General features: G+C 53.4%; 1 protein-coding gene across 2 annotated transcripts in view; it reads right to left on the bottom strand.

The window, feature by feature from the left end:
- Positions 1-27,801, bottom strand: part of STK10 (serine/threonine kinase 10) — a 47,693-nt gene that overhangs the window by 6,902 nt on the left and 12,990 nt on the right. Inside the window, exons 1-9 of one of the 2 annotated variants that reach the window (XM_084295024.1) lie at positions 14,431-14,469; positions 14,074-14,122; positions 12,149-12,298; positions 10,356-10,428; positions 9,423-9,617; positions 8,215-8,296; positions 6,936-7,070; positions 5,170-5,730; positions 1,217-1,347 (exon numbers count right to left, since the gene is read on the bottom strand). In XM_084295024.1, the coding sequence (XP_084151150.1) occupies positions 1,217-1,347; positions 5,170-5,730; positions 6,936-7,070; positions 8,215-8,296; positions 9,423-9,617; positions 10,356-10,428; positions 12,149-12,298; positions 14,074-14,122; positions 14,431-14,442 (1,388 nt within the window). In that variant the 5' untranslated portion in view covers positions 14,443-14,469. Of the gene's footprint in view, positions 1-1,216; positions 1,348-5,169; positions 5,731-6,935; positions 7,071-8,214; positions 8,297-9,422; positions 9,618-10,355; positions 10,429-12,148; positions 12,299-14,073; positions 14,123-14,430; positions 14,470-27,801 lie in introns of those variants that run through there. The other variant, XM_084295023.1, reaches the window with a different exon arrangement.

Raw genomic sequence — 27,801 nt, 5'->3', positions numbered from 1 at the left:
AGGGAGAACTGCACGGGCATCCCTTAGCACTCAGCTGCTTGTTTTGAGCAGAGGCAGGAGGTAAATGCCAACTGAGGGATGTGCTCTTGGGCTCTGCACCACCAGCTCACTGCAAGGAATCAGGGTGCTAATTACATTAACTGTAGGCATGCAATCTGTTTTCACAGCTAAGGCCTGTTAGCATTCGAGCCTTCAACAAGCCTTGACAAAGCTCCTAAAGTGATGCTGCAAGGCAATGCCCTCCAGTCAGGATCCAAAATATCCCTTCTATCATACAGATTAGTGCACACTGGTCTTCAAAACACAGCTCAGGCCAAGCTGGCATTGCCCTGGCCTGGCTCCCACACTCTGTATCCGATTGTGCTCATACCCAGAGGGCAGAAAGGGCAGTTTTCCCAAATTCTGATCAATCTATCAAGATATTGTGTCAATCCTCCCACTGAGTCCCCCAGCTTCATAGCTAGCGAAAGGGAGCCTCTTCTCGGTCAGGAAGTTGTGTCTGAGCCTGTTTGCAGAGTTTGTGCCCCACCAAGTTGGAAGTCAGCGATGTACCACTCAAAAAGAAAAGCAGCAGCAGTTTTCCTGTGCAGGATCCCCGCTGCTGCTGTGCATTAGTGCTACACGCTGCAGTGCAACTCTCTGGGGGCCCTCTTGGGAAAACTACTTTGGAACAATTTCTTCTCTCAAAACAAACTCAACCCCCACTAAATCAGTTGGCTCAATAGGATCGTCTCTTTTCTAATTTCACCTTCAAATGAATGCCTTGGCGTGTTCCAAAAAGTCAGAAACAAGGCTCTTAAGTACAAAACAAGATGCCAGGAGAGTTCACCATGCCCACTAGGTAGCCCCAGTAGAACAGCCACTTCTCCCAAAGGCTGCTCAGGGACCTGATGCTTTCTAGCCCTAGCCTCTCCGTCCCTTCTTCCTCCTTGCAGATGGAGCAAGCACCGTTAGAAAGAAGGATTCTTTTATCAGGGATGCCATCTGCATGGGAATAGAGCTCCGCTGAGACAGTACAGCGAGCCCCCTGCCTGGCACAAATACTGCTAAGAGAAGACTAAAGGAAGTGATGTCCACCCTGGACACTTGTCCTGTCCAAGTTGGACCAAGGCAGGAAACATGAGGACTTTAGGTCACTCCTGGATTTGCTTGTGGAGAAGAAAATGCTGCCCAGTGCATTGCCCTGCCCTCCCTTCCACACTGGTGGCCAACTTGCCTGAGGAATCTCATCTCTTCATCCTTCTTCTCATCCTCGCTGATGATCTTCGAGGTGGTGACGCTCACCTCCACTCCATCCACCACAAACTTGCGGGTGCGTTTCAGCGTCTTGTTGTGCATCCGGGAATCCTGAGTTTGGCAAAAGAGGAAAGAAAGAGGCCATGAAGCAGCTCCCCAGCTTGCTGCTCGGGGCGTACAGCTGGAGGTCTCAGAGCAATTTTGGTGCTGTTGTTGATAAAGAGCAAATACAAGCAAGGAAACTACATCAAAGCAAATATCATCAGCAGATTTGGAGGTGCTGTTCAAATCATGCAGACTTTGTTTGCTGCACGATGGAGTGAGGTGTGATTTCCACCCTGCAAAATTTCCACCCTGCAAAACTGCAGTTCCTAGAAATCCACACGTGATGCTTGCAGTGTTTCCTTTTAACCCCCCTGGGCCATCTGACCCACAGGTGCAGGGCAGCCAAGGCCTCCCCATCAGGCTGCGGCTGCAGACACAGCCATGGGGAAAGGAGCCAGCCCAGCCCAACATCTCTGCACTCGTGTCCCTCTGGCCCTCATTACAATACCTCACTAATCACAAGCAGCTCCGAGCCCCTTACAGCGACCTCCCCAAAGCACAGTCCAGGCTTGTTTCCACTGGAGTAGGGGAAAGTGAGCAAGTCTGTCTCAGTCTGCATCCGCAGCCTGGCTGAAGGACTGTGACCAGGGACGTGGCTTCTTTGACAAAAATAATAGGGGCGCGAAGGACTTGAATCACACAGTCCTACACGGAATGCGCAGGGGTAGAATGGGCTAAGACTCCCCCAGATCCTCTCATTCTTATGCTGATGGCCATTACAGATAGAGAGCACGGCACAAGAGTTTCCCACGAGCCTGCAGTGGCCAAAGCAAGCCCCCAGAGAGCTCCCAGCAAATGGAGGAGTGCTGTGGCTTAACCCCAGCGAGCAACCCAGCACCACATGGCTGCTTGTTCACACACACCCCCAGCTGGAAGCGGGGAAGAGAATCAGAAGGGCAGAAGTTAGAAAATGAGTGGTTTGAGATAAAGACGGTTAAATAAGAAATGGGGAAAAAAAAAGAAGAACCAAACAAAACCCCCACAACTGAAGGAAAAAACAAGTGATGAATAACGCGATTGCTCACCACCAGCCGACCGACACCCAGCCTGTCCATGAGCCATGGCAGCCCCCCTGCTAGCTCCCCACAGCCTTATCTCTGAGCATGGCATCCTATATGTTATGGGACATCCCTTTGGCCAGTCTGGGTCAGCTGTCTTGGCTCTGTCCCCTCCCAGCTCCTGGTGCACCCCCAGGCTCCTTGCCGGCAGGGTGATACGAGAAGCTGAAAAGTCCTTGGCTCCGTGAGAGCACTGCTCAGCAACAACTGAAAACATGGGGATGTTATCAGTGCTATTTTCATTACAAATCCATAACTTAGCACCCTATGAGCTACCACCAAGAAAATTAACTCTATCCCAACTGAGCCAGGACAAGGAGCCAGGGAAACACCGAGGCCACACGACTTGCCCACTATCTAACGATGTACCAGTACGTTAGCGGTTAAACCAATACAGAGGAACTGGTGCAAAAAGGTTTGCATGGGCTCAGTTTAAGTCACTAAGACTCTTACTGCCTGGAAACTGAATTAAAACAGCTGGCTAAAACCCGGCATTTCCAGGGTGAGAAAATGCCAACATTTAGCAGGTCCAAGCAGTGCCCACCCGGGCAAAAATTCAAGCTATGTACTCAAAATGAGGATCTCCTCCCACAAACAGTTTGATCTGAGAAAGTTTGCTTTACCTTTTTAAAGCCCTATCTCTCTCCTTCTATCTGCATCCCATTTTTGACTGCTTTCTTTGCCATCTGCAGCCTCACAGACTCACCTGTAGATTTTTATCCTTAATTTTTCTAAAACAAGATCTGAATACTTTCTGGTGGAATTTTTGTTTTCTTTTTGACTAAATTATAAACAACTGGAAAATGGACCTGGTAATAAGTGTGATATTAACTTTGCAGTTTAGCCTGTGATAAAAGGCATGCAACAGTTAATGTTCACAACCAGATTTGGTTTAACTCTTTGTTGTCCCTTCTCTGGCTGCAACCTGCCAGGTACCCTGTGCACGTAACCCAACATCACCAGAAGCACTAGCAGGGGCAGAGCAGGGGAGTTTACATCCATAAAGCTAAGCCTGGGGATAATCTGTGTGGACAAGCCAGAGGAGGCAGCAGGAGAACCCTCCTTCACCCCAAGTAAATAAATAAGCACAGCTATTTCCTTCAACTGTAAACAGCAGCCCCTGGAAATCACAAAACATCCCAGCCTGGGGCAGTCCCCAGCAGCTGGGAGGAAGAGGAACAGACAAGCTCAAGAGGAATGAAGAGCACTGAAACTGCTGCCAGGTGAGGAGGGAGCAGCACAGCCCGTACTCTCCACACTAACAGCTCATTTTCATTACAAATCCAGCAAAGCAGAGCCACCACCAGGGCACCCAGGGCCCTCCAGCGGCATCACCCCTGGAGAACAGCTCTGCTGAAAGCCTCGCTTGGAGATGTGATTTAGTCTGTTCTGAGCATCACCTCTCAGTGGGGCAAATCAAACTGTCATCTAACACGACCATCTCTGAGATTTACTCCCTTTAAAAAAAACAAACAAACAATTCCTTTCCCCTTGTAGGGCGCTGACTGGGGAGAGCAACTACACGTGTGGCACCACGTATACCTGCGGCTGGCCTCGAGGAGACTGGGTGGCACAGGGAAGGCATTGTGGAGAGGTGAACGGCTATGCAAGAGTGTCACACCTCTCTTGTTAGCAGATCCACCTTGAGTGTGGGCTCTGCAGGGGATGCCAACTCTCGTGCTCACAGCAGGAGGGAGAAGGGGAGGTCAGCTTTGCCAAGAATGGTATCTGGGCACATTTCTGTGCCGGGAAGCCTTCACTCATGCAGGCAATTGCAACACATGCTCTGCCCCCTCAAGTTGCCTACATTTCTTCTCCTGAAGATCAGCAAATATCATTCGAATTATTTTGCCTCTTCCCCTAAGCCATGCTGACCTTGCTGGCTCTGGCTCACAAGCATTCCCAGCCTCCAGAAAGCCTTTGCAAAAGCCAAAAAGCCTGGGAGGTCTTCACGCAAATCGCTGCTGACACAAACCAGGCCAGATGTACAGCAGGTTGCAAAAGCCGAGAAAGGCACCAGCCCAACCAAATAAGCTTTCTCCTTGGGTCAGATGTTCTAGGAAAGAGCAGGGAATGATGGGCAACATATAAAGTTTAGGAAGTGGCATTTTGGGTTTCATACTTGGGCTTGCTTATACTGTGTATGACCACAGAAGTCAGGCATGTGGCACGGCTCCTTCAGATTTCTCCAGGACATACAAGTAGCCACCAAGCACTGGACTTCCATTAGATTTCTGTGGCCTGGGACAGAAAAGGACATGTAGCAGCTCCACCGAGAGCTTCTCCTCCCTTTCAAGACATGCCACCATGCACCCATGGCACAGCTTAACCCAGCACGGCCACAAGCCTTTCACTGACCATCTCCACGAGGCTACCCCACCGAACAGCACTCTGCACCACGGGGCACCTGGGGCACCTTTAGCACCGTGCTCAGGGGTTAAAGGCGAGGTTCCTGGACCCTCTGCTGTCATCCAGCCTCTGTGCTCTCCTACTGTACCCGCTCCCAATCCAGGCACATGGCAGACTAGGGGCAACTCGCTTTCTCCTCCTGCAGTCAAAGAGTCAAAATCTAAATATCTAGAGTAAAAACCTTCCAGAAAAGCATTCTGCTTTCTCAGGGAGGAGTTTACTGGACTATGGCTGATGCATGCATGTGCTCAGCCTCTCAAGGAAAAGATCTGAATTTCAGAGACCGGCTAAAAAGAACACTCAGCATGTATCATGGGCTTGCTGCCCTTTCTTCTCTACCCCCCCTGCCCACCAGTCTCACCTTCAGGGAGATGGAACCGCTCTCTCTGTTGAGGGACAGGTCGGCGGACAGGGAGATGGTGAGGTCCATGCTTTCTGAGGCCGAAGTGCTGCCAGAATCTGAGTCCCCTTTGGACCGGCTGCCAGGGAACGGAGCTGAGGAATCCAAGCTCCCGTTGGTGAGTTTCTCCTCCGTGAAGTTCTCCAGGTGGCTGCTCTCCGGCCGGTCCGCGATGCTGCTCCGCTCCCTGCTGCCAGACTTGGGCTTCTTGTCCCCCTCCGTTGAATTTCCCAGCTGTCCAGGCTGCGAGATGATGTCTGGTTTGCCTGAGGTGGCTTTCCCATCCTCTGGGCCAGAGGGAGCAGAACTGACAAGGGCTTTTGTGGGGTGATTGTTCGCCAGTTTGTCATTGTCACTGCTTAGCCCTTCATCTGGGGCTTTGCCACCCTGTCCATTTGCTGTCTCCTTGCCAGTCCCCACGGGGCCGTTAACTGTCTTGGGCGAGGAAGAGTCTGGAGGCTTCTCCCCATCAAAGCTCAGCTGGCTCACTTCAGAGGGATCCCTCTTGTGCTTTCCAGGTGGCTGCAAAGACAACGAAGGGAAGATGTTGGGTTTTGCACCACCCCTTTAACACAACTGCAGGAGCTGTAAGTCACTGCGCTTCAGAGCAAACCCACCCACGGGTAAAGAGATACTGGGAAGAAATCTTCCCTGTTAGGACATTTGCCCTGGGATACTGATGTCTTTCTCCAGTCCAAAGTGCTCTGGACACTGTCTGGAAGGAAAGAGAACAGCAGAGGAGCTCTGGGAAATGCAAGCACTTAAGAGGCAGCCTAGGAGTTTGCATACTGGACCCCTTTTTCACATGACCGTGGATTCACCACCGTCCTTTGCCACAGACCAGGGGGTTCAGGACACCTGCAGCAAAACTACCTGGGCAGCCACACACCGTGCCCTTTCCAGGATCCTGGCTCAGAGGCAGGACTGCCCGGCTCCCTCCTGGGGCTGGTGGTGCCTGCACTGCAGTGCCACATGCCACCCGGTCTGCACCAGGTCCTGTTCTGCACAGACACATCTTTTAGTTTTATTTAGATCCAGTCATTGTTTTTTTGACTGGGAAGGGGGTGGCTAACTAACTGCTCCTAGGGTTAGGAAGCCTGGGCTCCATCCCCTGAGTTCGCCCATGCCAGCACGTTCAGAGCCCTGCCCATGCACAGCCCTTTTGTTCCCGGCCCACCAGATCAACTTCAGACCCTGTTTTAAGTCAGGATTTCTCGCTTCCCTTTTCAAGGATGACCTCTTTCAAGAAACCAGCAACCTGTCACCCTCCCACCCACACCACAGCAGCGGGACACAAACCGGAGCCAGGGGTGCTCAGCGCACTCACCGGCCACCCCAAGCCCCGTGCAGACAGCACTGCCTGGCAGGAGGGGTGGAGGAGAAAGGCAGCTCAGTGAAAACCCAGGCTCTCCATCCTTCGCACGTAACCCAGCCTTGGCCTCAGCAGCAGCTCTGGGCACACCCCTCCTGCGAGCAGGCAGCCGGGCCGCCTGCCAGCACCATTGTTTCCCTGTGCCCTTGGCAGCCACCGAAGCACGGCCTCTCCCTGGCCAAGAAACTGCTTTCCCGTCCACCAGAGGGGCCCGAAAAAGCAGCAGCCTTCTCCCATGGGTGTCTGGGGGAAGTAGCCATAAAGCAGACTCTGGGAGCCAGGCTGGGGGCCTTTTCCCCCAGTGCAGCCCCACTCTGTGCAAAGCCTGGCGCAGGGCTGGCAGGGCAGCGCTCACCGAGGCGGACTCTGAGGAGTCGTCGTCCTCTGCTTCATCCCGGCTGTCCTCAATCTCCTCCATCACCTCGGCCTTCGCCTCGGCCACCAGCTCGCGCAGGGCTCGGTTGCTGGTCACCTTGCTCACGAAGGGATGCTGAAAAGCCAAGCACAAAACGCCGGTGTGAAGCAGACAGCAAACAGAGCGACGGCAAGGATCACTCCTTGCTTTTAAACAACTGTGCAGACCTAAGGACCTGGTTCTCACCGGCATCACGAGGCTTAACCCCCTAAATGGATTTACAGCTTTGTACGAGAGAGGAAATGATGCTGAGGTTAAGTGTCAGCTCTGCAAACATGTTCAAAGCACGATGCTCTGCAAAGCTGCTTTAACATCTCCCCCCTAAATGCACCAGCTGCATTTAAACAAGGGGCTCTCGCTGCAGAGGCAATGCCCTCCCCTGCCACGGGCAGGCTGAGCCCCGATGCAGGTCCGAGCCCACGGGGCATCGCTGGGGCAGAGCAGGGCAGCAGTGGGAAGCTTGAATGCAAACACAGGGCGGGGGAAGATTTAATTGAAATTGGGCTCAGATCGCTCAGCAAACAGTGGCGTGTTTGTGCTGAGCTTCGGCAAGAGGCTGGGGAGTCCCTGTGGTTTCCAGAGCGCACCGTGCCCTTCCTCCTGTTGAGCTGGGTAAAGACGTGCCCACCCGTGACCAGTGGAGCTGCTCCTCTCCCACCCACCTCCACAGAGCCCCCTGTGTGTGTGGGGACAGAGCCCCCAGCACACACCAAGCTGAGCACCTGCAATTTGGTTGGGATGTGCAGCATGGGAAGGACGCAGCAAACATGCCCATGATGCAGACAGAGCACTTGCAATCAGTGCCAAAAAAAAAGCATCTTGTGGGGTTTCGTTGTTGTTTTGGAAGGGGACTGGAGGAAAAGGCTTGGATTAAAATTTGGTATGATCAGATATAAAGCAAGCTGACTGCCACACGGGCATTTTTAGGAAATGGGAGCCACATCTTCTCCAGCTGGCATCAATAGGAGCTCTGCAATTTGCTCCAATGGGAAAAACATCACCGCTCCATCTGGAGCATTTTAGTGGCTAAGTACTATGAACTTTCTGAAAATGAGCAAATTTATCTTCAGCCAGTCTAGGGCCATGAACACCTTTTTTATTTTAAGTTTAAAAAAAAAAAATAGTAGAAGAAGAAAAGAATAAGGATGTACAAACACAGGGACTCACAAAGACACAGGTACCAGTGCAGACCCACCCCGGGGCCGGTGCAGCTCCCTACCTCCAGCAGCTGGGCTGCGCTGGGCCGGGTCTCCGGGTTCTTGTCCAGTGCTGTCTTCAGGAAGTCTCTGAACTCCAGGGACCTTCAAACACAGTCATTGCGAGAAGCTCAGAAGAGGGAAATGCCTCAAATGCCTCAGGGTCTGCTCAATCTCATGGAGGTTTTGTTCCTGTTCGCATCTGACCATGATCCCCATTTCGCTCCCAGCATGGGAAGAGCAGTGCTCAATTATTCTGATTATTTGTAAGAGAATCATCAATCTGGCCAAGCAAGGAATTAGATTTTCCTTTACCCATGATGGCAACAAGACACACCAGGACTGAGCACTGGCCACTGTGCCCACAATTGGGGCAGAGAGATTGGGAGAGGGCACCAACACTTGGTTTCTCAGGTGGAGCTTGGGGACAAGGATGCTCCAGCACCCATTCCCTCAGCCCCAGTGGGGTGGGATGGCCATGAAAGATGAGAAACCCCATAGGAGGGCACCACCAGCTTGCAGAGAGCAGCTCCCAGACACAGGGTGCGTCTGAGATCCAGTTCTGGCTTCTGAGCAGCCCCAGAGGAAGCACTCCTACATGGAGCAGAGGGCTCGATGCTCTAGGACTCCTGCCTGCCACCTGAACCCTGGAACTGTGCTTGTGGCCCCACTGCTCTCCCAGCAACTTGCTGCAGGCTATCATGCAGCAGGTTTAGTCACAATAGGAAATCAAATTAATAGATTGGATTTTTTATTATTATTATTTAGGATTCTTTCTAAATGCAGAAGGTTTCCAAACTCCAGGAAAGGAATTCTGGAGTTCTTGGCCACCTCCAGGTTTACAGGAAAATTTGCCTTTCATGTAAGAATGGGACATTTTGAAACTAATGAGAAAATCCCTCCTGCTTCATCCAGCAGGGCTACCGGGGCTTCCTCCATGCTGCCCTGGCACTTGCAGCATGGTCACAGCCCCACAGTGCCTGCTCCATCGCACCCCACACCGAGCAGCTTCCCTCAAACAACAACGCCCGGAGCCCCTAGCACACAGCTGGACCCCAAATCCCACGCTAAGCTCTCAAATTAAACAGCACGGTGATAAAAGATGATTTTTTCTCTCTTGAAATACTGCACAAGTTGGAGGATGTGTGCTCCAGGCTTTGTGCACTGCAGTGTGCATCACAAATCCCAGGGTGCCCCCTCCCAGGAGCTGCCAGGCAGGGCCCCCCCTCACCATTTGGAAGGGCAGCTGAGCGTGGGAGGGTCGGACTTGGCAATCTTCAGCAGGACTCGCATGGGGTTGAGCTCATGATGGGGCGGCTCGATCTGGGCCATTTCGATCAGCGTAATTCCCAGGGACCAGATGTCCGCTTTGTAGTCGTACGGCGTGTCCTTCATCGTCTCACACATCACCACCTCTGGGGCCATCCTGCAAGGAGCACAGCAAAGAGCAGAGATGATGCTACAGCTGCTGCCATGCACACGAGCCTCTCAGCAGAGATTAAAAGTGCTTGAAATCTGCAACATTGCACAAAAAAAAAAAAAAGGCCTTTCCTCCTAGCTCTGGGTTTAGGAAGTAGCAGCATCTTTTCTAAAGGTCATGGTCCAACCTCCTCCCTCTTCTGCAGACCAGCCGAGACAGCCAGAGCAGCCCATGAAAACCTTCAGGCCATTGACATCTGGCACGGATGTTGCTTCAGACAATAAATTAATACTCGCCGACCCCGTTCCTTCAGCGAGTCGGGTGATTTAGAGGTTGCATTTCTGGAGTGAGGCGTCGTGCTCATGTGCTTGGAGCTGCTTCAAAGCACTCTCCACCACCCAGGCAGAGGGGAGCAGCCAGAGCACACACGCGAGCACATGTGCGTCCCTTGCTCCTCTGAGCCTGGAGCACGGCAGCACCTCGGGGCACTGATGCTGTGCAGTGCTCCCATGCCACCGGTGCTCCTCACGGCTCCCTTCAGGCAAAGGAAAACCTTCCACATGCCAACGCTGGCCCAGGTTCCTTGTTAAAAAATCCTCCCGCCCATGCTTGGTAAAGGCAATACGGACAAACACGTCCCAGACATCACCAGCTCCACGTTTCTGAGTGTGCCTGATTTCCAGAAGTGAAGCCATCACACGGCTCCTCATGAACACGGCATTGCTTACCCATCAGGTCACTCACCAGTAAGGGGTCCCGATGAAGGAGTCTCGCTTCTGCAAGGTTTTCATGTTTTTGGCAGACACTCCAAAGTCAGCTGCAAAGAGCAGTAACATTAGATGCTGTAGGAAAACTGAAAGGCCCTTCTGAATTAGCACACTTGGCTGAAATGCAGATTTAAAAGCAAACACACATTTAAAGAAAGAACATGATACAACGTGCTGTTTCCTCTAAGCCGAGCATCAGAAATTCAATTTGCTTTTGGGTACGCAGCCATGAGGGACCTCTCCCTCCCATGCACGATATGACAAGGCCATAACAAGTCACCCCTGCTGTAACCCAAACCCTATGTATTTACAGGGAAGTTGAGACCTTTTCCACAAACAAAAGCAGCTCCATGACAAATTTCTCTCGGCACTACTATTTCATAGCAAAAAGTCTCATTTTACACCCGAAAAAACAAAGCACAGTTATAGTCTTTGCCTCCCCTTCAACCCTGTACTGTGTGATGCCGTTCCCTGACTCTGTCCTCCTACAGACAGCTGCTGAAGCCAACCCAACCCATTAAGATCTAAGGAGGGTACCAAGCCCAACCCACGTTGGTTTTCTCTCCACAACAGCCCTGGTGACCTTCAGAGAAGCTGCTGTCCATCCACACCCTGGGCCCAGGGCTTCCCTGACTGTGGGTCCCTGTTGATTCAACCCAGCAGAGCATTTTTTATTGCAGAGCACAGACCCCAGGAAGGTCTCCAGCATCCCAGGAGGACAGTGCTTGGGTTCCTGCTGTACAGGCCACCCCTGGGTCTCCATCAGCACCCACAGCCACATCCCATGAACACCCACAGCTGCTTTCACCCCCTTGGCAGGTTCTAAAAGGGATTCACACCTTTCTGACCATACCCCAAAGACAAAGCTGCCGTCTCACCCCCCAGCAGCTTGCTGGACACGAGCTGAGCTCAGACCCGTAGCGAGCTGGCAAGGCCACCCTTTGGCACAACTCGCCCTGTCACCACCAGACCTGCTCTGGAGATAAGACGAATTCTTCCAGCTCCTGGCCCTGCCAACTGGCACCCTTCACAGGATGCTCGGCAGGCCAAAACACATAAAAATCAAGTTCAAAACGTGATTAAACAAATTCATGAAAGAAAAAGCCCATCAAGACTGGGGCTGGGGGGTGTTTCCTCTCTCCCGTGGTTTAGCGCAGAGCCCCTGCACCACGGCGCTGCGCTCAGCTGTGTTTGGGGACATTCACCGCAGCGATTTCCTGATGCCAGCACGTGGGGTACACGTGGGCTGGGACACCCAAAGAGGGAGACACAGATGGCCCCTTTGCCATCTGCTCTCCCACCAGCCCATCTGTGGGGCAGCATGTTTGAAAGCTGACCCCGACTGCCTGCTCAGGACCAGGCAGCAGAGCTTCCACTCTTCCCGACCATTTCCTTCCCAACTGCCTTTAACCCCTGCTGGGTTACAGAAATCAACATCACATTCCTATTTGCAGCAGCTATTAAGAGATCTCCCCAGCTGAGCACAGCCTGATGGTGGATTCAGCCCCCCACATAACAAAAAGTTTTTCCCCATCCTTTCCTGCCCAAGCTCAGCAGACAAGAGGCAGGGCTGTGAAACCCATGCACAGTCCCAGCCCTGCAGAGAGCATCCCTCAATCCCAGCCACATCTGGGCACAGCCAATCACTGAAATATGGCATGCACAGCAGCCTCCCGTGGCTGTCATCACCTTGGCATGAAATGCCCCAAAAGCAGCACCATCCCCAATAGCAGCTCGCCGAGCGAGTGCCCGCGCCGCCCCTGCGCTCACCCAGCTTGATGTCCCCGTCCTGGGTGAGGAGCACGTTGCCTGCCTTCAGGTCCCGGTGGATGATCTTCTTGCTGTGGAGGTAGTGGAGGGCTTCCAGCATCTGGCGGCAAATCACTTGGATCTGGGGCTCGGTCAGGCCCCGGTCCAGCTCTGTTGGGAGAGGCAGGGGGGTTAAATGGGACGGGGAGCTGGGCTGGGCTCCACCTGAGCAGCAGCAGGGCATGGGCTAGCCAGCAGACCGTTTAAAAACTGCTGTCCGTGTGTCAAAGCAGCGGGAGACCAATGCAAATCAGCTCATTAGGGTAATTTATTCTCAAAGCCAGCGCTGGCAGCTTGGAGCTGCTGGTGCACGGCTCCCTCCCAGGGATGCGCGGCCAAGCCGCCCGGTCCAGGAGCAGCGGATGGTGGGGATGGGAGGCAAGCGAGCCCATGGGGGGCTGCAGCATGGTGGGGTCCAAACAAGTTTGGGGACACATCCCCCTGTGTCCCTCTCTGTTTCTGGAGCTCATGGGGACACACAACCACTGGCACAAATGTCCTGCTGAGCTCTGCCCGGCCACCTTCACCACCTGAGGCCAATTTCCAAAGCAACGGCTCCGCCACCCAGCAAACCTCCAGATGGTGAGCATCGGCCGAGCCCTCCTCCCTCCCTCTGCGAGCCCTTGGCAGGGCATGTACACCCTGTCTGGTGGCCAAATGTGCTGCAGAGCGTGCCAAAACCAGAACAAGCCTCAGCTGACTCCAGCCACCTGAGCTGGGGTGGGGGCTGATGGATGGGCCCAGCAGGTGGGTAACCTTGTGGTAACTCAGTTAATGCAGCCCCCAGCTCACGCTGCCCCTCTCCTGGGAGGTGATGGCACTCACCCAGGCCCAGCTCACAGCTCCCCAAGCGCCCTTCTCCCACCCCACCTCCCAGGTCCTCCAGGAACCGACTGCCATGGCTCCAGAAAAGTGCCGAGGGGATTTTGGTGTCCCACGGGACAGGGCACCCTGCTCAGGTTTTCCAGGGAGCATTGCTTCCTCCAGCACTTCAGCACAGGCACTTTTACTTGCAGTGATCTGAACCCATCGCTAAGAAGTTCCCTAAATGAGGCACACGTTGTAGGGGCTGGATCAAAAACAATAAATTTGGGTCCAGCTTCAGTTTTCTTGGAAATAAAGAGAAATTGAAGCCTTAGGAAATATCTGAGGCCTGAAAGGGAATAACCCCTGGAGACACGGCTCTGGCCCGGGGGCTTTGCACAAGTGGGAGCCGGGAGCTGTGCTGCCCTCCAGGAGGGAACATCACCTCCCCATCACCTCCCCGTGTCCCCACGGCCCGGGGGTGGCTTTGGGGCGCACCCACCCGCTCCTAGTCCCAGCGGTTCTACGTGGAAGGGAGGAGTTAAAAACGGGAAGATTCCTGGAATTACTGCAAACTGCAGTTTGTTTGGATGCTTGGGCTGTTTCCCCAGATGACCGATACCATACGGAGCAGTCAGCAAGGGGATCCTGAGGGAATCACCACCACGGGTGCCCAGATTCAGAGCTTCAGCCACAGTACCCTCCCCAGGGAGCTGTGGGAACAGGATCCCGAGCACCCTCAAGCCAATAAATATTAAAAACCTCCTTTCCCCTTCAGTCAGACTCTCCTTTCTCCCCCATGCTTTATGATCTGCTGATCCCAGCAGCATTTAAATCACAAAAGGACATCAAAAATAGCTCAGGAAACACCCAGGGGTTGCCACACCTTGTGCTCCAGGTAAGAAAATATGCAAACTCATGGGAGAGAAACAGTAGCTGGAGAGGCTGAGCTGTCTGCTGCCTTCAGGTTAAACCTGGAAGCACGCCCAAAGCTGGGTGCTCGTGGGGATCACCCCAAACACGGAGCAGGACCCGGGCACAGGGCTGGGAGCAGCAGGGACAGCACGGAGCGCGGCACTCACCCAGCATGGTGGCATCCACCGCCCCTCCCGGGCAAAACTCGATCATGATCTGGGAAAACAAAGACAGAGGAATTACAGTCAGGGCTGGGTGTCACCAGCAAAAACCCGCCGGGTAGGGACGAGGAAACGAAAGCATTCATTTTGCCACTTCCCCGCGTGGCAAAGCTGCCCCTTCACACCGCGCAGACCTCAACGCCTTCCTCGTGCCTCCCCGAGGGCACATCCCCAGCACCAGCCATCACCCCAGCCCCGGAGCCTGATCCTGCACAGCACCCAGCTGGGAGAGGCTGCCCGCAGCACCCCGGGGAGCAGAGCACCCCGCAGCCCCAGTGGCACCGCCTGGCCTCGCTGCCCTACCTGGAGGCCCATCCGGAGCAGCTGCCCCCAGCTCCGCTCTCCGCGTTTGTTTACATCTTTTTTGATAGCATTTTGGAGCGAGGGCTGCTCCAGAGACGCGTGTTGGCCTTGCCAACAGGATGAGATAGCTGTCATAGCTGGGAGCTGACGTGGCTAGGAGGAATCAGGCAGGATTTTGCTTGGCGAATAAGAGATGGGGAGGGCTGCTTGGGTCTGTTTTTTGTTGTTTGTTTTTTTTTTTTGTTGCTTTCCCCTCCCATTACTCAGTAGTTCATTGCTCTCTTGACTTTGAGCAATTTGAGGGAAAAATATGTCAATAAAGAGGTCGAGTACATTGGCCAGATTGTTGCTGTTTGTCTCCCAGGGACACGAGCAGAGCACTGCCAGTCTCCCATGTTCGCCCGCCCGTCCCCACTTTTTCCCCGGCTACCAGCACCTTCAAGAGACCACAGCATGAAGCACTCATGAGCATCAGCTCTTTGCAGGCACCCTTAGGCACTCGGGATGCAGGTCCCAGGGGGCTGAGTCCCTTGGTGTGAGGCTCGGGACACAGCCCTATGTGGGGTGCAGCCCCCCAGCCCTCACGTTTCCAGTGCACAGGCTTGCCAACAGCACACACCCATGTCCCCCGCCTCTGTGCAATTCAGCTGGATCTTTCCTCGGGGACAGCTCGGTGCTGACCCCAGATGGGGTCGCTCAGATAAGCAAAGGAAACAATTCAAAGAGCCCGGGGTTAAGAGGGACAAGAGACACTTCACAGCCTAATGCCCCGACAAGCTGTTCTGTTCCTCGTGGCAGCGACTCGGGGCGACATACCGGAGAGGTGAAATGCCAGAGGTCGCCGTGAGGACGAGGACTGAACGCAGCGAAGGAGATGTTTACCAGCACGGCTCCCTGAGCCGAAACTGCCCTTCGAGGGGAGGTCACGTAACTCAGCCCTGCTCCATCCAAGCTCTGCACCAGTATCTGGGGGAGGAGGTCCGAGCTCCCTCTTTCCCATAGCCTCATCCTGCTGCAACAGGCGAGCCACAGCCCAGCCCTTCATCCCACGGTTCCTACACGTGGACACGGGAAATGTATTTTCCTGACATGGACTGTGGTGGAAGACTTTGTTCTGGAGAAGGGGCAGCAGCAGGATCCGGCGCTCCCTGCCGGGATGCAGCACACCTCCAAGGGTGCCACGAGAATCGGCCCCAGTCCAGAAGCAAGAGGGGAGGCGATGCCGAGAGGGGAGCTGCAGGCAGGTTGGGCAGCGTTGTACAAGCACTGGTGGAGGAAGCCGAGAAGAACAACCAGAGGCCAGGAGCGGGGAAGCGTTTGGAGCAGCTGGGGGAACAGGCAGATGGAGAGAAGCAACTGGGAATAGGTTTAAGCTATTTGAAAACCAGGAGAACAAATCTGCACTGACTCAGAGCTGAGCACAAGTCTGGCAGGGAGGAAGCCAGCAGAGCCCTCACGGTAACAGGCGATGTTGTTACCGCACTTTTTCCAGCTTGAGTTTGTACCTCGCATCAGCACGTCACCAGCAAGGGCGAGAACTGCCTCCTGCCACTGCCTGTGTGCTGGGGTCCCCACCCAAATGCAGCACAGACCTGATCCCCTGTTAGTGCAAGCATCACCTCTCTGCACTGCCTGTCTAGCCTAAAACCTGCCCGTGCAAATTATCCTGCCTCATCTCTGAGCCACAGCTGCAGCTTTACTCATCCCGCGGAAGCGATCCCTTCCTGCTCCTCGGGAATCACCTGCCTGAGGGGCAGTCCCTCGGTTCAAGCAGCAGCCTCCCTGAGTTCAGCCAGTAGAGGAGACCTGAGGAGAAGCTCTTCCACACTTCCAGGCTCAGCTCTTGAATATCAGCAGTCCCAAAATTTAAGGCAACCCAGTCCAAATCAGCTGCTAACGCAGCACCCAGGTGACTCGGGTACTTGCAAATGCTCACAGCTCTTCGTGAGTCCCAGCTAATCCTTTGCGCTTCCCAAATCTCTCCTTCTGCAGATCCTCCAGCTTGCACCTTTACTTATTTTGGGGGAAACAGGGTGCAGACAGCTCGGTGACAGCCCAGCAGGGTGGGTGCTGGGGTCTCCTGCCCCAAGGCACAGGTGCCAGCACAGTGGGAGGGGGGCTCTGGACACGGAGGCTGAGCTTCTCTGTGGGGAAGGGCTGAGCACGCCAGGCCCCGCTCTGGATCCGCGTGGGCTGCATTTCATCTCCGTTGAGCTTCGTTCTGGTTCACAGTCTGGCGATGAGAATATTAGGGAAATCAGTACCTCTGAAACAGCATGAGTTTGTGCAGGCACAGCGGGCTGCAAGCCAGGCACTGGGAATATGGAAAATATGGGAAATTTAAAAATACGCATTTTCAACAAGGGCAGAGATGCCAAAGAATAATTACGGGTGTGGCTAGATAGTCTGAACATCCAAAAAAACCTAACGGGCTCGTTTCAGCCCAGAAATCCTGATTTAAATAAATTCAGCTCCTAATCCTATAGTTCACACACACAAACCTTCCTTTTAGGAGCAGGGCCAGTTCAAAAGAAGCTTTACCTTCGAACCAGGTAGGGACACAGGTATCAGCCGCACGCAGCCTTCTCTGCATGCAGGCAGGGGGCTGCAGGAGGCTGCAGAGGTGCTTGCCCTGCTGGGAAAAGGCAGGGCAGCAGTCAGGGGGGACCTGACACCCCAGGGTGGGCACCTTGCTGCTCGGGCTGCAATGAGGAACAAGCACAAGGTAAAAAAGAGCTGTTGGCAAGAGCCTGTGCAATGAGGAGATGGACCTGAGGGCTGGGGCTATGGGTTAATGCTTCACTTAGGGCTGTTTTTGTGTTCCTTGATTCATGGGCAGACTACACCTTTTTTTATGTGCCTCCAAGGCACGGCTGGATCAGGCCTCCCTAAGTGGCGGTGCTGATCTTGGTGCTGCCCTTTGCCTCTCAGCCCCGTGCTCAGCTGCCCTCATCCTTCTCCCCACGATGGGTGAGACGCAGGGACAGGGCTTGCTGCAGAACCCCAGCACCACCACACAGCACACGCCTGGCCCCAAATGTGATCCTGCAGTCCTGTGAGCCACAGATTGGAGGCCCGTGGGGTCTCAGCCCTGGTGCAGACACCCTAAAAGCAGCTCCTTCCAACTAACGGGAGCTGGGTGTGCAGCCCCATGGCCAAGGAGCTGGCCGAGAGGGGCTGAGCGCCAGCTGCGGGGTCTCCAGCAAGCAGCCTGGGGCAAACATCCTGTTTGTAATGACTTCCTCCATGCACGAAATCCAGGGACTTCCTCAGCCCGCCCGCTGCACCCGCTCCGGAGGGGAAGCAGCAGCTAGCAGCAGCTCTCCCCCCTGCCTCCGCACCAAATTTATAGGTGAAAATAACACCCCAGAAGTGCATTTGTAAGCCCAAAGGCGGTTGCAACCACATATCACAGGCATGTGCAGATATTATTCATCGTTAGCACCTGCCACTGAAGAAAAACAACGCCCGGCTGCCTTTCCACACAGCCAGAGCCCAGCAGAGCTCAGCTCTGAGAGCACGGCCAAGAAACCCGCCCGGTGTGCAGCTCAGCGGGGACACACGAGCTGCACGCGCAGGAACAGATTTGGGCACCCAGTGTGCAGACACAGGAAGGAGCCTGCCCTCCCGAACCCCTGTACCACAGTCCGAGCATTGGGTCCAGGGATCACGGTGTTCCCTAGAAGGATAAGCAGGTGTGTGTTTGTATGAAAACACAATGCCTTAAATTTATTGCTCCTAGAGATGCAGGGGCTCACGGTGCACCTGAGCAAAGGGACACTGAGTGTTTTGAACAAGCAAGATGGGAATTTGGAGGTCAAAACTGCAGATCCCACACTGTGGCAGGACGTTCCCTGCAGCCCTCTCCTGGGGTTAGGTGGCAGGGGGACAGCAGCCCGGAGAATAAACATGCTGGGGATGGATCAGAGCCCTTTGCAGCTTTGGATCAAAGTGCAAATGGCATCTCCTGCGGAGGCACTGCTGTCCCCGTGGGTAGGACAAGGAGCTGGCACGCTCCTCCCAGGACAGGCTCTGCCCTGGGTGTGTCTGAACTCGTGGAACTTTCTATGACATGACAAAGAGTGAGAAAAGTTTATCTCGAAGGGTATTTCGCCAAACACTGTGTGGTTGCCCGGGGTGGGACAGCTGACGTCCCTGAACTTTTACTGGGGTTTGCAGCTGAGGCCTGATTAAGAGGACACACCCTCAGCCAAGCTCCTTACTCATCTAATTGGCATGTCAGAGGGCAAAGGCCCATGAACTGTTCCCTCTGGAACAGTGGACTGGAGAAATGCCTCTTCTAGTCACAAAAAAAAAGGGAAAAAAAAAAAAATCAGCTGGGAAAGCTGGAGGCAGCTCTTCTCTGGCAGCAGTGGCCCGTGGGCAGCCAGGCTTTTCCCAGCAGCACACCAGGCTGTGCAGGGAGGCCACCAGGTCCTGCTGGGATAGAGAACAGCACATTCACCCCCAATACACCAGGGGCTCTTGTTGTGGCGTGGCTTTTGCAGTTGCACATTGCTTTATTACTCCAGAGCACAGCAGCCACCTCCCTTCACACTGCGCCCCGTGCATCAGCAGGCACAGGAGGTTTTCTGTGTCCCCAGGATCCCTCTGCCCCCAGACCTATGCTGACACTGCTTTAAAACTGAACTACTTCAGCAATTTCCTCTGCAATCTGCAGGAAAGGGCTCCATTTGGTTTGCATGGCTGGCTGCCTGCTGCTGGAGAGAAGGCAAGGAGCAGCAGCATCCTGTGCCCTGTGCTGCCGCTACCCCCCACGTACTGTGGTGACTCTGCCCTCCTGCATGGCCACCAGCTCTCCTGCCTTGAACTGTCGCAGAAGGATCAGGTGAATAAGAAGCGTGCACACGGCAGAGTAAAATGCACTCTGTTTATAGACCAAGACACTAAAGCAAAATGCTTTTCAGGTTGCCACATTGCCAGCGAGCGCGCCCTTTCCACCTTCCCTTTCTCTGGGATGCTGAGTGGGCACAAGGCTCCCACAGGGATGCTGTAGCTCATGGTCTTTTCCATCTCTGCTTTCTCAGGGTTTTCTTGTGTCTGCCCACCCTGCCCTGCCTGCTCGCAGGGATTGGCACGAGGATGGAGCCAACAGGCATGGGTAACGGCACGCAGCAGACCTCGGCGCGGGCAGCGCCTTCCTGGCATCGCCCACCCGCTTCCAGGAAAAGCAGAAGAAAAGGCAAACAGCAGAGGGTGGGGGCAGAGCGAGTCAGAAGAAATCTTTCACATTCAGCAGAAACGCAACAAAAGGGAAACAAAGAGAGAAAGAAAGAAAGAGCCTGAGCAAGTCAGAGGCCCCAGCTGCCTCCAGGCTCTCGTGGTGCAGAGGAGCTGAGCAGCCTGGCATAAAGGAGGGGTGTGGAGGAGGGTGCAGAGCAGATAAGAGGGGTTGCCACTGAGAGAACCCCAACAACCTGGGGCACTGCTCCCCTTCTTTCCTCCCATACACCCAGGTGATGGACTCAGCTTCCATGCTCACGCAGGAGGTGTGGGGCTGCACAGCCCAGCTCAGCCCCACGACCATCCCCTGCTCATGCTGGGTCCATCTGTCCTGGGAGGCACGGGTGGGAAGGAAGGAGCAAGACACCCCATGACACAGATTTCCACAAAGCTGCTTTTCAGCCTGCAGCAAGAGAGCAGACCCCTCTCCTCTGTGTGGGGACTGCCCAAAAAGGGAAGTCCGTGACCTCTTCCTGCGGCAGGGTAGGCAGTCCCGAGCAGCACCACCTCGGGTAAAAACCGCAAGGCCTGTGCCACCGCCCGAGCTGAGGCAAAACGCTACCTCGAGCAACTTGCCTCTGCAGCTGCAGAGCCTTTCCCCCCTCGCTGCCAGTCCCTGCAGCTATCCACGCAGCAGGACACAGGCTGGGGACGTGCACGGGGTCGGTCCCCCCCGCAGAGCCCCCAGCCCTGCTCCGAGGGGCAGCCAGCCAAGGGCTGTGCTGGAACCGCAAAGGCTTCAGCCCCGAAACCCGGCACCGCCCTTCCGCCACCAGCAAGGGTGTCGCAGCCTCCGGCGCCTTCCTCCCCCTTCTCCAACCCTGCTCTGCACGGCAAACACGCGGCCGAGCCCTCATCCCACCCTGCTGCGCTTGGGGAGCCCACCTGGGGAGCACAGTGCCCCTCTGTGAGCCGCCCCAACCCACCAAAAACATTTCCTGGCCTCGGCGCAGGACAGAGCCTCCCTTCAGCACGGGGGTGACCGGCTTTCCCGGAGGCTCCCCGTGGAGCCAGCCCTGGCACCGTTTCACCCTTGACAAAGGATGACTCTCCTGGCGTTGGAGGTGTCGGGGCAGGGGCAGGAGGGACGGAGGAAGCTGTCTAGACCTCCCCGTCTGCGACGAGGATCGGGGAGCAGCGGCACGGCGGTCGCTCCTTGCAGACGTGGGGCGCGGGCGAGACAGGCTCTTCCCCAGCCCCGCGGGAATGGGGGGAAGCAGAGGGCCCAGACGGTCCCCAGGGTTTTTGGTCTCGGCTCAAAGGCAGGGATGGAGCAATCCTGAAAAGCATCCTCCTGCAGCCCTCGGGGCTGTTTCCAGAAGAGCGGAAGGTTTCCTCCTCTGTTCCTTTGACAGTGGGTTCTGAATTCCAGCTTCCTGAGCCATTAGGGTTTTTTTTTGATAACAAAGTCACCCAGGAGCTTGCTGAAGCTGGCATCCTACACTGCCACTCAGCCCTATAATACATAGCATGGAAAATAAAGGACAGAGATACAACAGCTAGCTGCATTCTCAAACCCTGCTCATTTGAGAGGTCTCTGGCAGGGTCAGGAGCATCTGGATGGGGACCAAGATCTGCACAAAACATGTGGAGAGGACACCCCTGGTCCAGACACGATGGCTGCAGCAAATAAAAGGTGGAACAAGGAGAACACTGATGGCTATTTGCCCCAAAGCCACCCAGGCAACTGAGAGATATGAACCTCAGGAAGGCACAGCTGATCCTGTCCCCTGGGCTGACCGGCTGAGCCCGTCCTCGTGGCCCCAGAGAAAGCTTAGGGTGACCGCACACCTCCAAGTGCTGAGAACAGAGCTCGAGCTGTGACCAAAACAAACCCCATAGGACAGAGCAGCTCTCCATCGATGGAGAGAACAAAGCGATATATTTAGGCACAGAAACCACATTTAGCCACGGTCAAAGGCCGTGTCCTTTGCTCTGTCTGGTTGACATCTGACCCAAGTTCTGAAGCTGTGCTGCTCTGCAGGCTGGGAGAGGGATGGGAGCAGGGACTCCAGTCCAGCCTCCCCAGAACGGCTGCGGGTACACGGCAGAGCCCCGTGCACACAGCCTGCGTCTCCCCATCACACAGGGGCAGGTGCTGTTTTTGAACATTTTTTGGTCCCGTCTACTCTCTCCTCCAAGTCAAGGGTCATGCTGCTTGGTGAAAATTCATTTACAAGCACACTGAGCACCCAACACACTATCACAGCCCTCCTACATCCAAAACCTAGGGCTTTAGCCTCCATCACACAGCAGAGCAAGGAGGCAGCTCACAACCCCACGCTTGTCCCTTCCTTCTGCCCCTCCTGCCCAAGGCTTTTCACCCAGCATGTGCCAAACGGCTGGAGGGAAGAGGGGAATGGAGCACAGCGGGGTTACCTGTGAGCCATCGCTCAGCAGCCCCAGGCAAACGAGCACCCACAGAGCCCCAGCACCCGCTGAGCCCCCCTCAGCCCCAGCACCCGCTGGTTCTGCCATCGAACAATACGGAAACCCTCATTTCTACCACAGAGAACAAATGTCAGCAGCTTGCCTGACACGGCAAGTATGCTGTAGGTGGAAGTGAAATAATTAGATCTCTGTAAGAGAGCGTTCCGAGCTTGCCAATTTTCCTTATAGACAAGGATACCATTCAGAGACTTTAAATATAATAAACCTTTTTATTTCCCCTCTCTCCTTCTTCTGAACAAAATAACTTAGAGTAAAATATTAAAAATATTTGGAATAAAAAAGGTCTGTCCCCGTAACCAGCGAGGGAAAGATGCAGGGCACAAGGAAACCCATGTCCCAGGGAATTTCGGAACAGCAATGCGTTATCGAGAGCAAAGCCAGGGAGCTCTGCATGCTCCTCTTGAAACACAGAGCTTTCTGGTGAACACAGGGAGACTGAGGGTGAATTCTTTCACATCTAAATCACTCCAAGATGACCAAATATTTCCTTGAACTAATTCCCCCCGGCTGGCAGAAATATTGCTATTCCTACTGCAATTTTGGTGGAGCAAGTGAGAACCCTTTTAGGCTAACCACGTGGTTTTGACACTGCAAAGAGCATCATTCCCCTTGCTAGAAATGCACAGAGCTTGCTTTTTTTTTTTTTTTTTTTTTTTTTTTTACTTTTGATAAGGGTGATAACCAATCCCACTGAATTCACTTATCCTGACTTTCCTAACCAGTGTCCCAGAGGGATGAGGATCCAGGAATAGTGGTGGGCAAGAAACATGGGCAATGAGGTGGCAGCTGGACACCGAGTGCTGTGGGAAGGGTGAAGTGTGCTGCACAAGGGTCTTTACGAGCAATGCCTGCAGGGATGAGGGGCTAATCCAGCAAGCTATGCATGAGGCTGAGCAGCTCCCAGCACCACGCCTGGCTGCCCCACGGAGCAGGGAGCAAGGCCGGTGGTCTCCCTTGCTATAGGAACCAGAGGCAATGGCTCTCTGCCCAGGCACAGGGGGTATGGGATCCCCCTTCTCTCACCAGGTTAATCAGTGTTTTGAGGCCACTCAGCTCACCAAGAGCATTTATCTCTGAACGGGCAGCTTTATGCACAAAATTGTTTAAAATATAAATAGCTAAGAAGCAAACATGCTTCTTCAGTGGGACGATGCAGTGATCTCAATTGCCCCAAGGCCATGCCATCACCTGAGATAGATGATGCCTTCCAGGAGGGCAGAGCTCACCGTGAGAGGTGGAGTTTGACCCGGGACAAGCCTCAGGAACAGCCAGCAGTGCCAGCGCCAGGCTGCCTGTCCGTGAGGACACCTCTCTCAAGGAGGGGCAAAGGACTTGACTTGTCAGGTTTTCCACTCTTGCCTGACCTCTCCCTACAAGCAGTTTTTCATTCAGCTAATCCCCAGAAGGTGCTTCCATCCATCACAGAGGATGAGAATATCGCTACTTAACTGTTCCAGTGAGGGCTTTGAAGACAACGGAAACCACCCCAGGCCATGAGGTCTGCGGAGTGACATCCCTCCCCTCCCAGATGAAAACTTTCAGGCTATATCTGAAGGAATAAAAAAGAAACCAACCTCTAAAACTGCAGCCTATCACTCGTTCAAGGGCATAGCTGGGCTTCAAGGTACTGCCGGCTATACACAGGTAGCTCATAAATATTCATTTACATGCAAACATAGTTCCTTAGCATTTCCCTTGGTAAGCCAGCCCAGTGGGATTGTGGCTCATCGAGATTAATTTCTAAACAAAGTTTTAAAAAAGCTTTGAAAGCGAATTTGCCTATAGGCTTGTTGTCTGCCACTTTCTTTTCATAAATCTATGGCCTCATAGTTATAACCCCGGAGTGGGGTGCAGCACACAGGACTTATTCCCAGGTACCATTTACCTGCTGGGTAAATTTTAGGCAAATTCTTGTCTGTGCCTCAGCTCTCCCTTTTAATAACTGGGATAATGACACTTAGTCTCTTTTATAAAAGCGTTCTGCAGCATATATATGACAAGGGTATGTAATCACAAGGCATTATGAGAGCTTCAATAACCTTTTCTTGCAACGTTATCCTCTATAGAGGATGATACACAAAGGCTCCTTTTCTAGTTTATGTTGTCATGTTGCTACCTGTAGAAGCACTCTTGAACTTGGCTTTGCTATGGTAATTCGCCTGCTGCATAAATCATTTCTGGTGCTTGATCAGAATCACTCCATGGCAATCCCTGCTTCAAGAGAAGGCCCCAGTTCTACCCAAGATTTCACAGAATTGCCAGGAGCCCAAAAGCTTTGCTCACATTCACAAGATGGAGCAGAGATTTTGTCCCCACCGCCATGCAAGACGCTGCCTGGCTTTACAGCAGCAAGGAGGACAGGAGAAAATGTAGAGCTCCACGGCTTTAGAAAATGCAGCAAAAAACCTGGATAAGGGAGAGGCAGAGGTCAGCCTTCCTGCTTTGCAGGAGGGTGGCAGGGAGGGAGGATTTACCCCCAGACACCCACCTGCTGAGTCCCGGCTGCTGAAGACACAGCTCAAGCAACAACATCTGCACGCATCTTCTCCTTGCCTATCCATCCCCTGCAGAAGTTACAGGGACTGTTTTGCAGCCAAAACTGGCATAAATTTAAGTTTCTGTCTCTGGGGAAAAGGAGGAGGAGGAAGGGAAGCCTTGTTCTTGTAAGAGGCTGGCTAGGTACTTAACAAAGCTCCCAGTTCTGGCATTGCTTTGTGTTTCTGCAGTGAGATGCGACCCGGTCAGCACAGACACAGCGTCGAGGCAGCCGCGATGAGCACTACAGCAGAGCTGTGCTGCTCTCAAACACCACACAGGATTTGGCTCTTGCAAACTGCAAGCGACTGACTGTCCGAGCACTTTCGGGGAGGAAGCTCGGTACAATGCTTCAAGAGCGTGAGGCCAAGCAGGAAGGGCCAGTTTGGACTGCAAAGCTCCTGCCAAGTGAAACTGTAAAGGCACACAAAGAGCTCTCGGAGCACACAGGGACTGACAGCTGAAGCCCAGAGCCCTGTTCTGCTATGGCAATCCCATGCTGGGGTCCTCTGCCTGCACCCAGCCATGGCTCCGGCCGCTCACCCTGCGAGACATTCCCGCAAGTTGTAATCACCTCCTCTTGTTAATAAAAATCTTAAGGAGCCCGACAGAGTTATCAGCTTTTTTTGTTTGTTTGTTTTACAGAAAAAGTATTTCAACTCCAGAGAATTAAAAGCTGTGGATGCTTTACATAGCCCAGCAGTCTAGTGCATGGGATAATGAACATTTCTTTATGATACAGGATTTTCAAGAATGCCCAAGTCTCCCGTCAACATCCATATCAAAGGGGTGGCAATCCAAAAAGTCCCCAGCTAAACAGGTCAGGGCCTGCCCACAGAAAATGCAAAATGCTTTTGTAAGGGAGGTACAAAGACTAGCTACAAAGCTGGTCTATCTGCAAGCTGTACGAGTTGCATACCCACACAGCGGGCCAGCGAGAAGAAACTCTAAGCTGATTAAATTAACCATCCCCAAAATGCTCTGGCAAGGCAGGGTTACCTGCATGGTACAGTGATTTTTGCTTTGATCTCCAGGAAACATCTGTTTATTCAGAAGTCCATTTGCTATAGCAACCATGGTTTATAGAAAAGGAGTGGGGGGAAGAAAGAATTCCCTAGTGCTTCACTGGCAAAGCTGTACAGCCGCTACAGGAGTGGCGTTAAACACCTAGGGCCAGACAGCAGTCTGAGTAATTCCTGCAGCACCCTGCAGACTCAGTGCTGGAGCATCTCGACAGGCTGTGCAGCAGGAATGCTGATGTGGGTAGGGACAGGAGGGTGTCCCAGGAGCAGAGATCTCCCGCGGGAGTGCCAGAACTCCTCAGTCCAAACGAGGCTCTCCTTCCCGTCTCTTATCTCTCCTCTGGCTGCAAGAGGAAGCACTCGGAAGCAGCAGAGATACCCAGAAGCAGATCAAAAGGCCCTCCTTTCCTCTGAGGTCCCAGTCTTTTTGTGTTTTGGAAAAGAAAAAAAAAAAAACACAAAGAAACCCTAAGTCACAAGAGGGACATGGCACGCGAGGTCTGCTGTTTTTCTTTCCCATGCACTAAATGCTATCAGCACAAACTCAGCACCATTGATTCCAGGAGTTCAAAACCCATAACTTAGTCCCATTCCTCAATTGCAAAATAGCTTTAAAAAGTTGCACATATGCTGTGTGAGGGGTATTGCCTTTGTGTTTCAAAGTCCTACATCTCTCTTCACAAAAAAAAAAAAAAAAAAAAAAAAGCAAAAATGTGGCCCAGCCACAAGGCCTAAACCAGACTTTTTTTTTTTTTTTAATAGCTCAAGATTCTCAGCTTTCATTTGGTGCCCCTATTTCCAGCAGCTGGGATTTATGCAAAAGAACATCAAATGCCACAGGGCTTATAATAAAAATAAAAGAAAAATCATGAGAGCTCCCAGCACTGCAGTTTTGCAAGCCTCACTGGGCTGTTTTTAACCAGCACAAGGCTGCTTAGCCTCTGCCACAAGCAAAGAGCAGAAGATGGGGAAGGAATGGAACGAGACAGCAACCCCTGGCTGAGGACACTGCATCTCTGCAAAGGATTTATATGCTAAGGAATTTCATGCTGCATGTTGTCATGTCACCAATTTTATTCTTGGGGACTCACTGGGGTCCTCTAAGCCCAGCCTGTGCTTCCCATTGGGCTTCAGCTGTGTTTTGGGTGAGAACTGGGGCTCTCCTCCCTCAGCATGGTGTGGATCAGGTATGAAAGCCAGAGCAATTTGCTGCTTGCATTTCGGTGCTATGTACTTAAAGAAAGCTGCTCCAGGACACACCACTTCCCTTTGCACAGAGGACTTTTGCTCCATTAATATTGCACGTCCCCTTCTGGCTCCCCAGCGGGCACCCCGCCTCGCAGTGAGGAGCCCCTGCAGCAGCAGCCACTGAAGGCCAGGTGTCCTCTCACGTTTTCCTTGTTACTTCAAGAGCCAGGGAACAGCCAACAGACTGATTTAGCAAGAGCCCCTCTCAGCACTGTCAGCTGAGAGCGCTTGTGGCACAGACCAAGCCATAAATTATTTAGAGCCCAAGTGCTCCTCCAGCCATCCGGGAGGCAGGGCACGTCTGCTCCCCTTGCATGGCTGTGCGATGGCTCCTGCCCCTTCCTCACTTTGAAAATCACTTTTCCACACCAGGCAGCAAGCACAAGCAAACCAGAGAGCACGGCCCTGCTTGAGAAGCGTGCCCCCAGCCCGAGCCACAGGTCCACGAAGCCACCTTGCAAACAGTCCATTTGCAAATGGTGCAGGAAACAACTGGCCAAAACGACAGCACAGGCAGAAATTGGGATGGGATGGGGGAGGCTACACAAGGCAAGACAGAATTTATGTCCCCTGCAATGCCAGTGACCGAGAAGCAGAAACCTTTGAGGGTCGGGACAACCTGGTAGTGACTAGAAGCCTTCCAGCAGGGTAACAGCCTGGCTTATTTACTTCCCTCAGAGCCAGTAAAACACTAGAGCATTAATAAGAACAGCCTGAGCAATGAAATGCAAATGCCACTCAAATAATTAAATAAAGAGGACGATCCTCTCCCCAAAACAATGGACGGGGCTGTAACGCCTGCCCTCACGGGAGAGCCTCATACGGGAGGCTCTTGTTCCATTAGCTTCAAAGAGGCAGTTTAATTTTAGTA

The sequence above is a fragment of the Netta rufina genome (assembly GCF_964035555.1).
Source record: "Netta rufina genome assembly, chromosome: 14".
Taxonomy (NCBI): Eukaryota; Metazoa; Chordata; class Aves; order Anseriformes; family Anatidae; genus Netta; species Netta rufina.
This window is presented reverse-complemented; position numbering and strand designations above follow the sequence as displayed.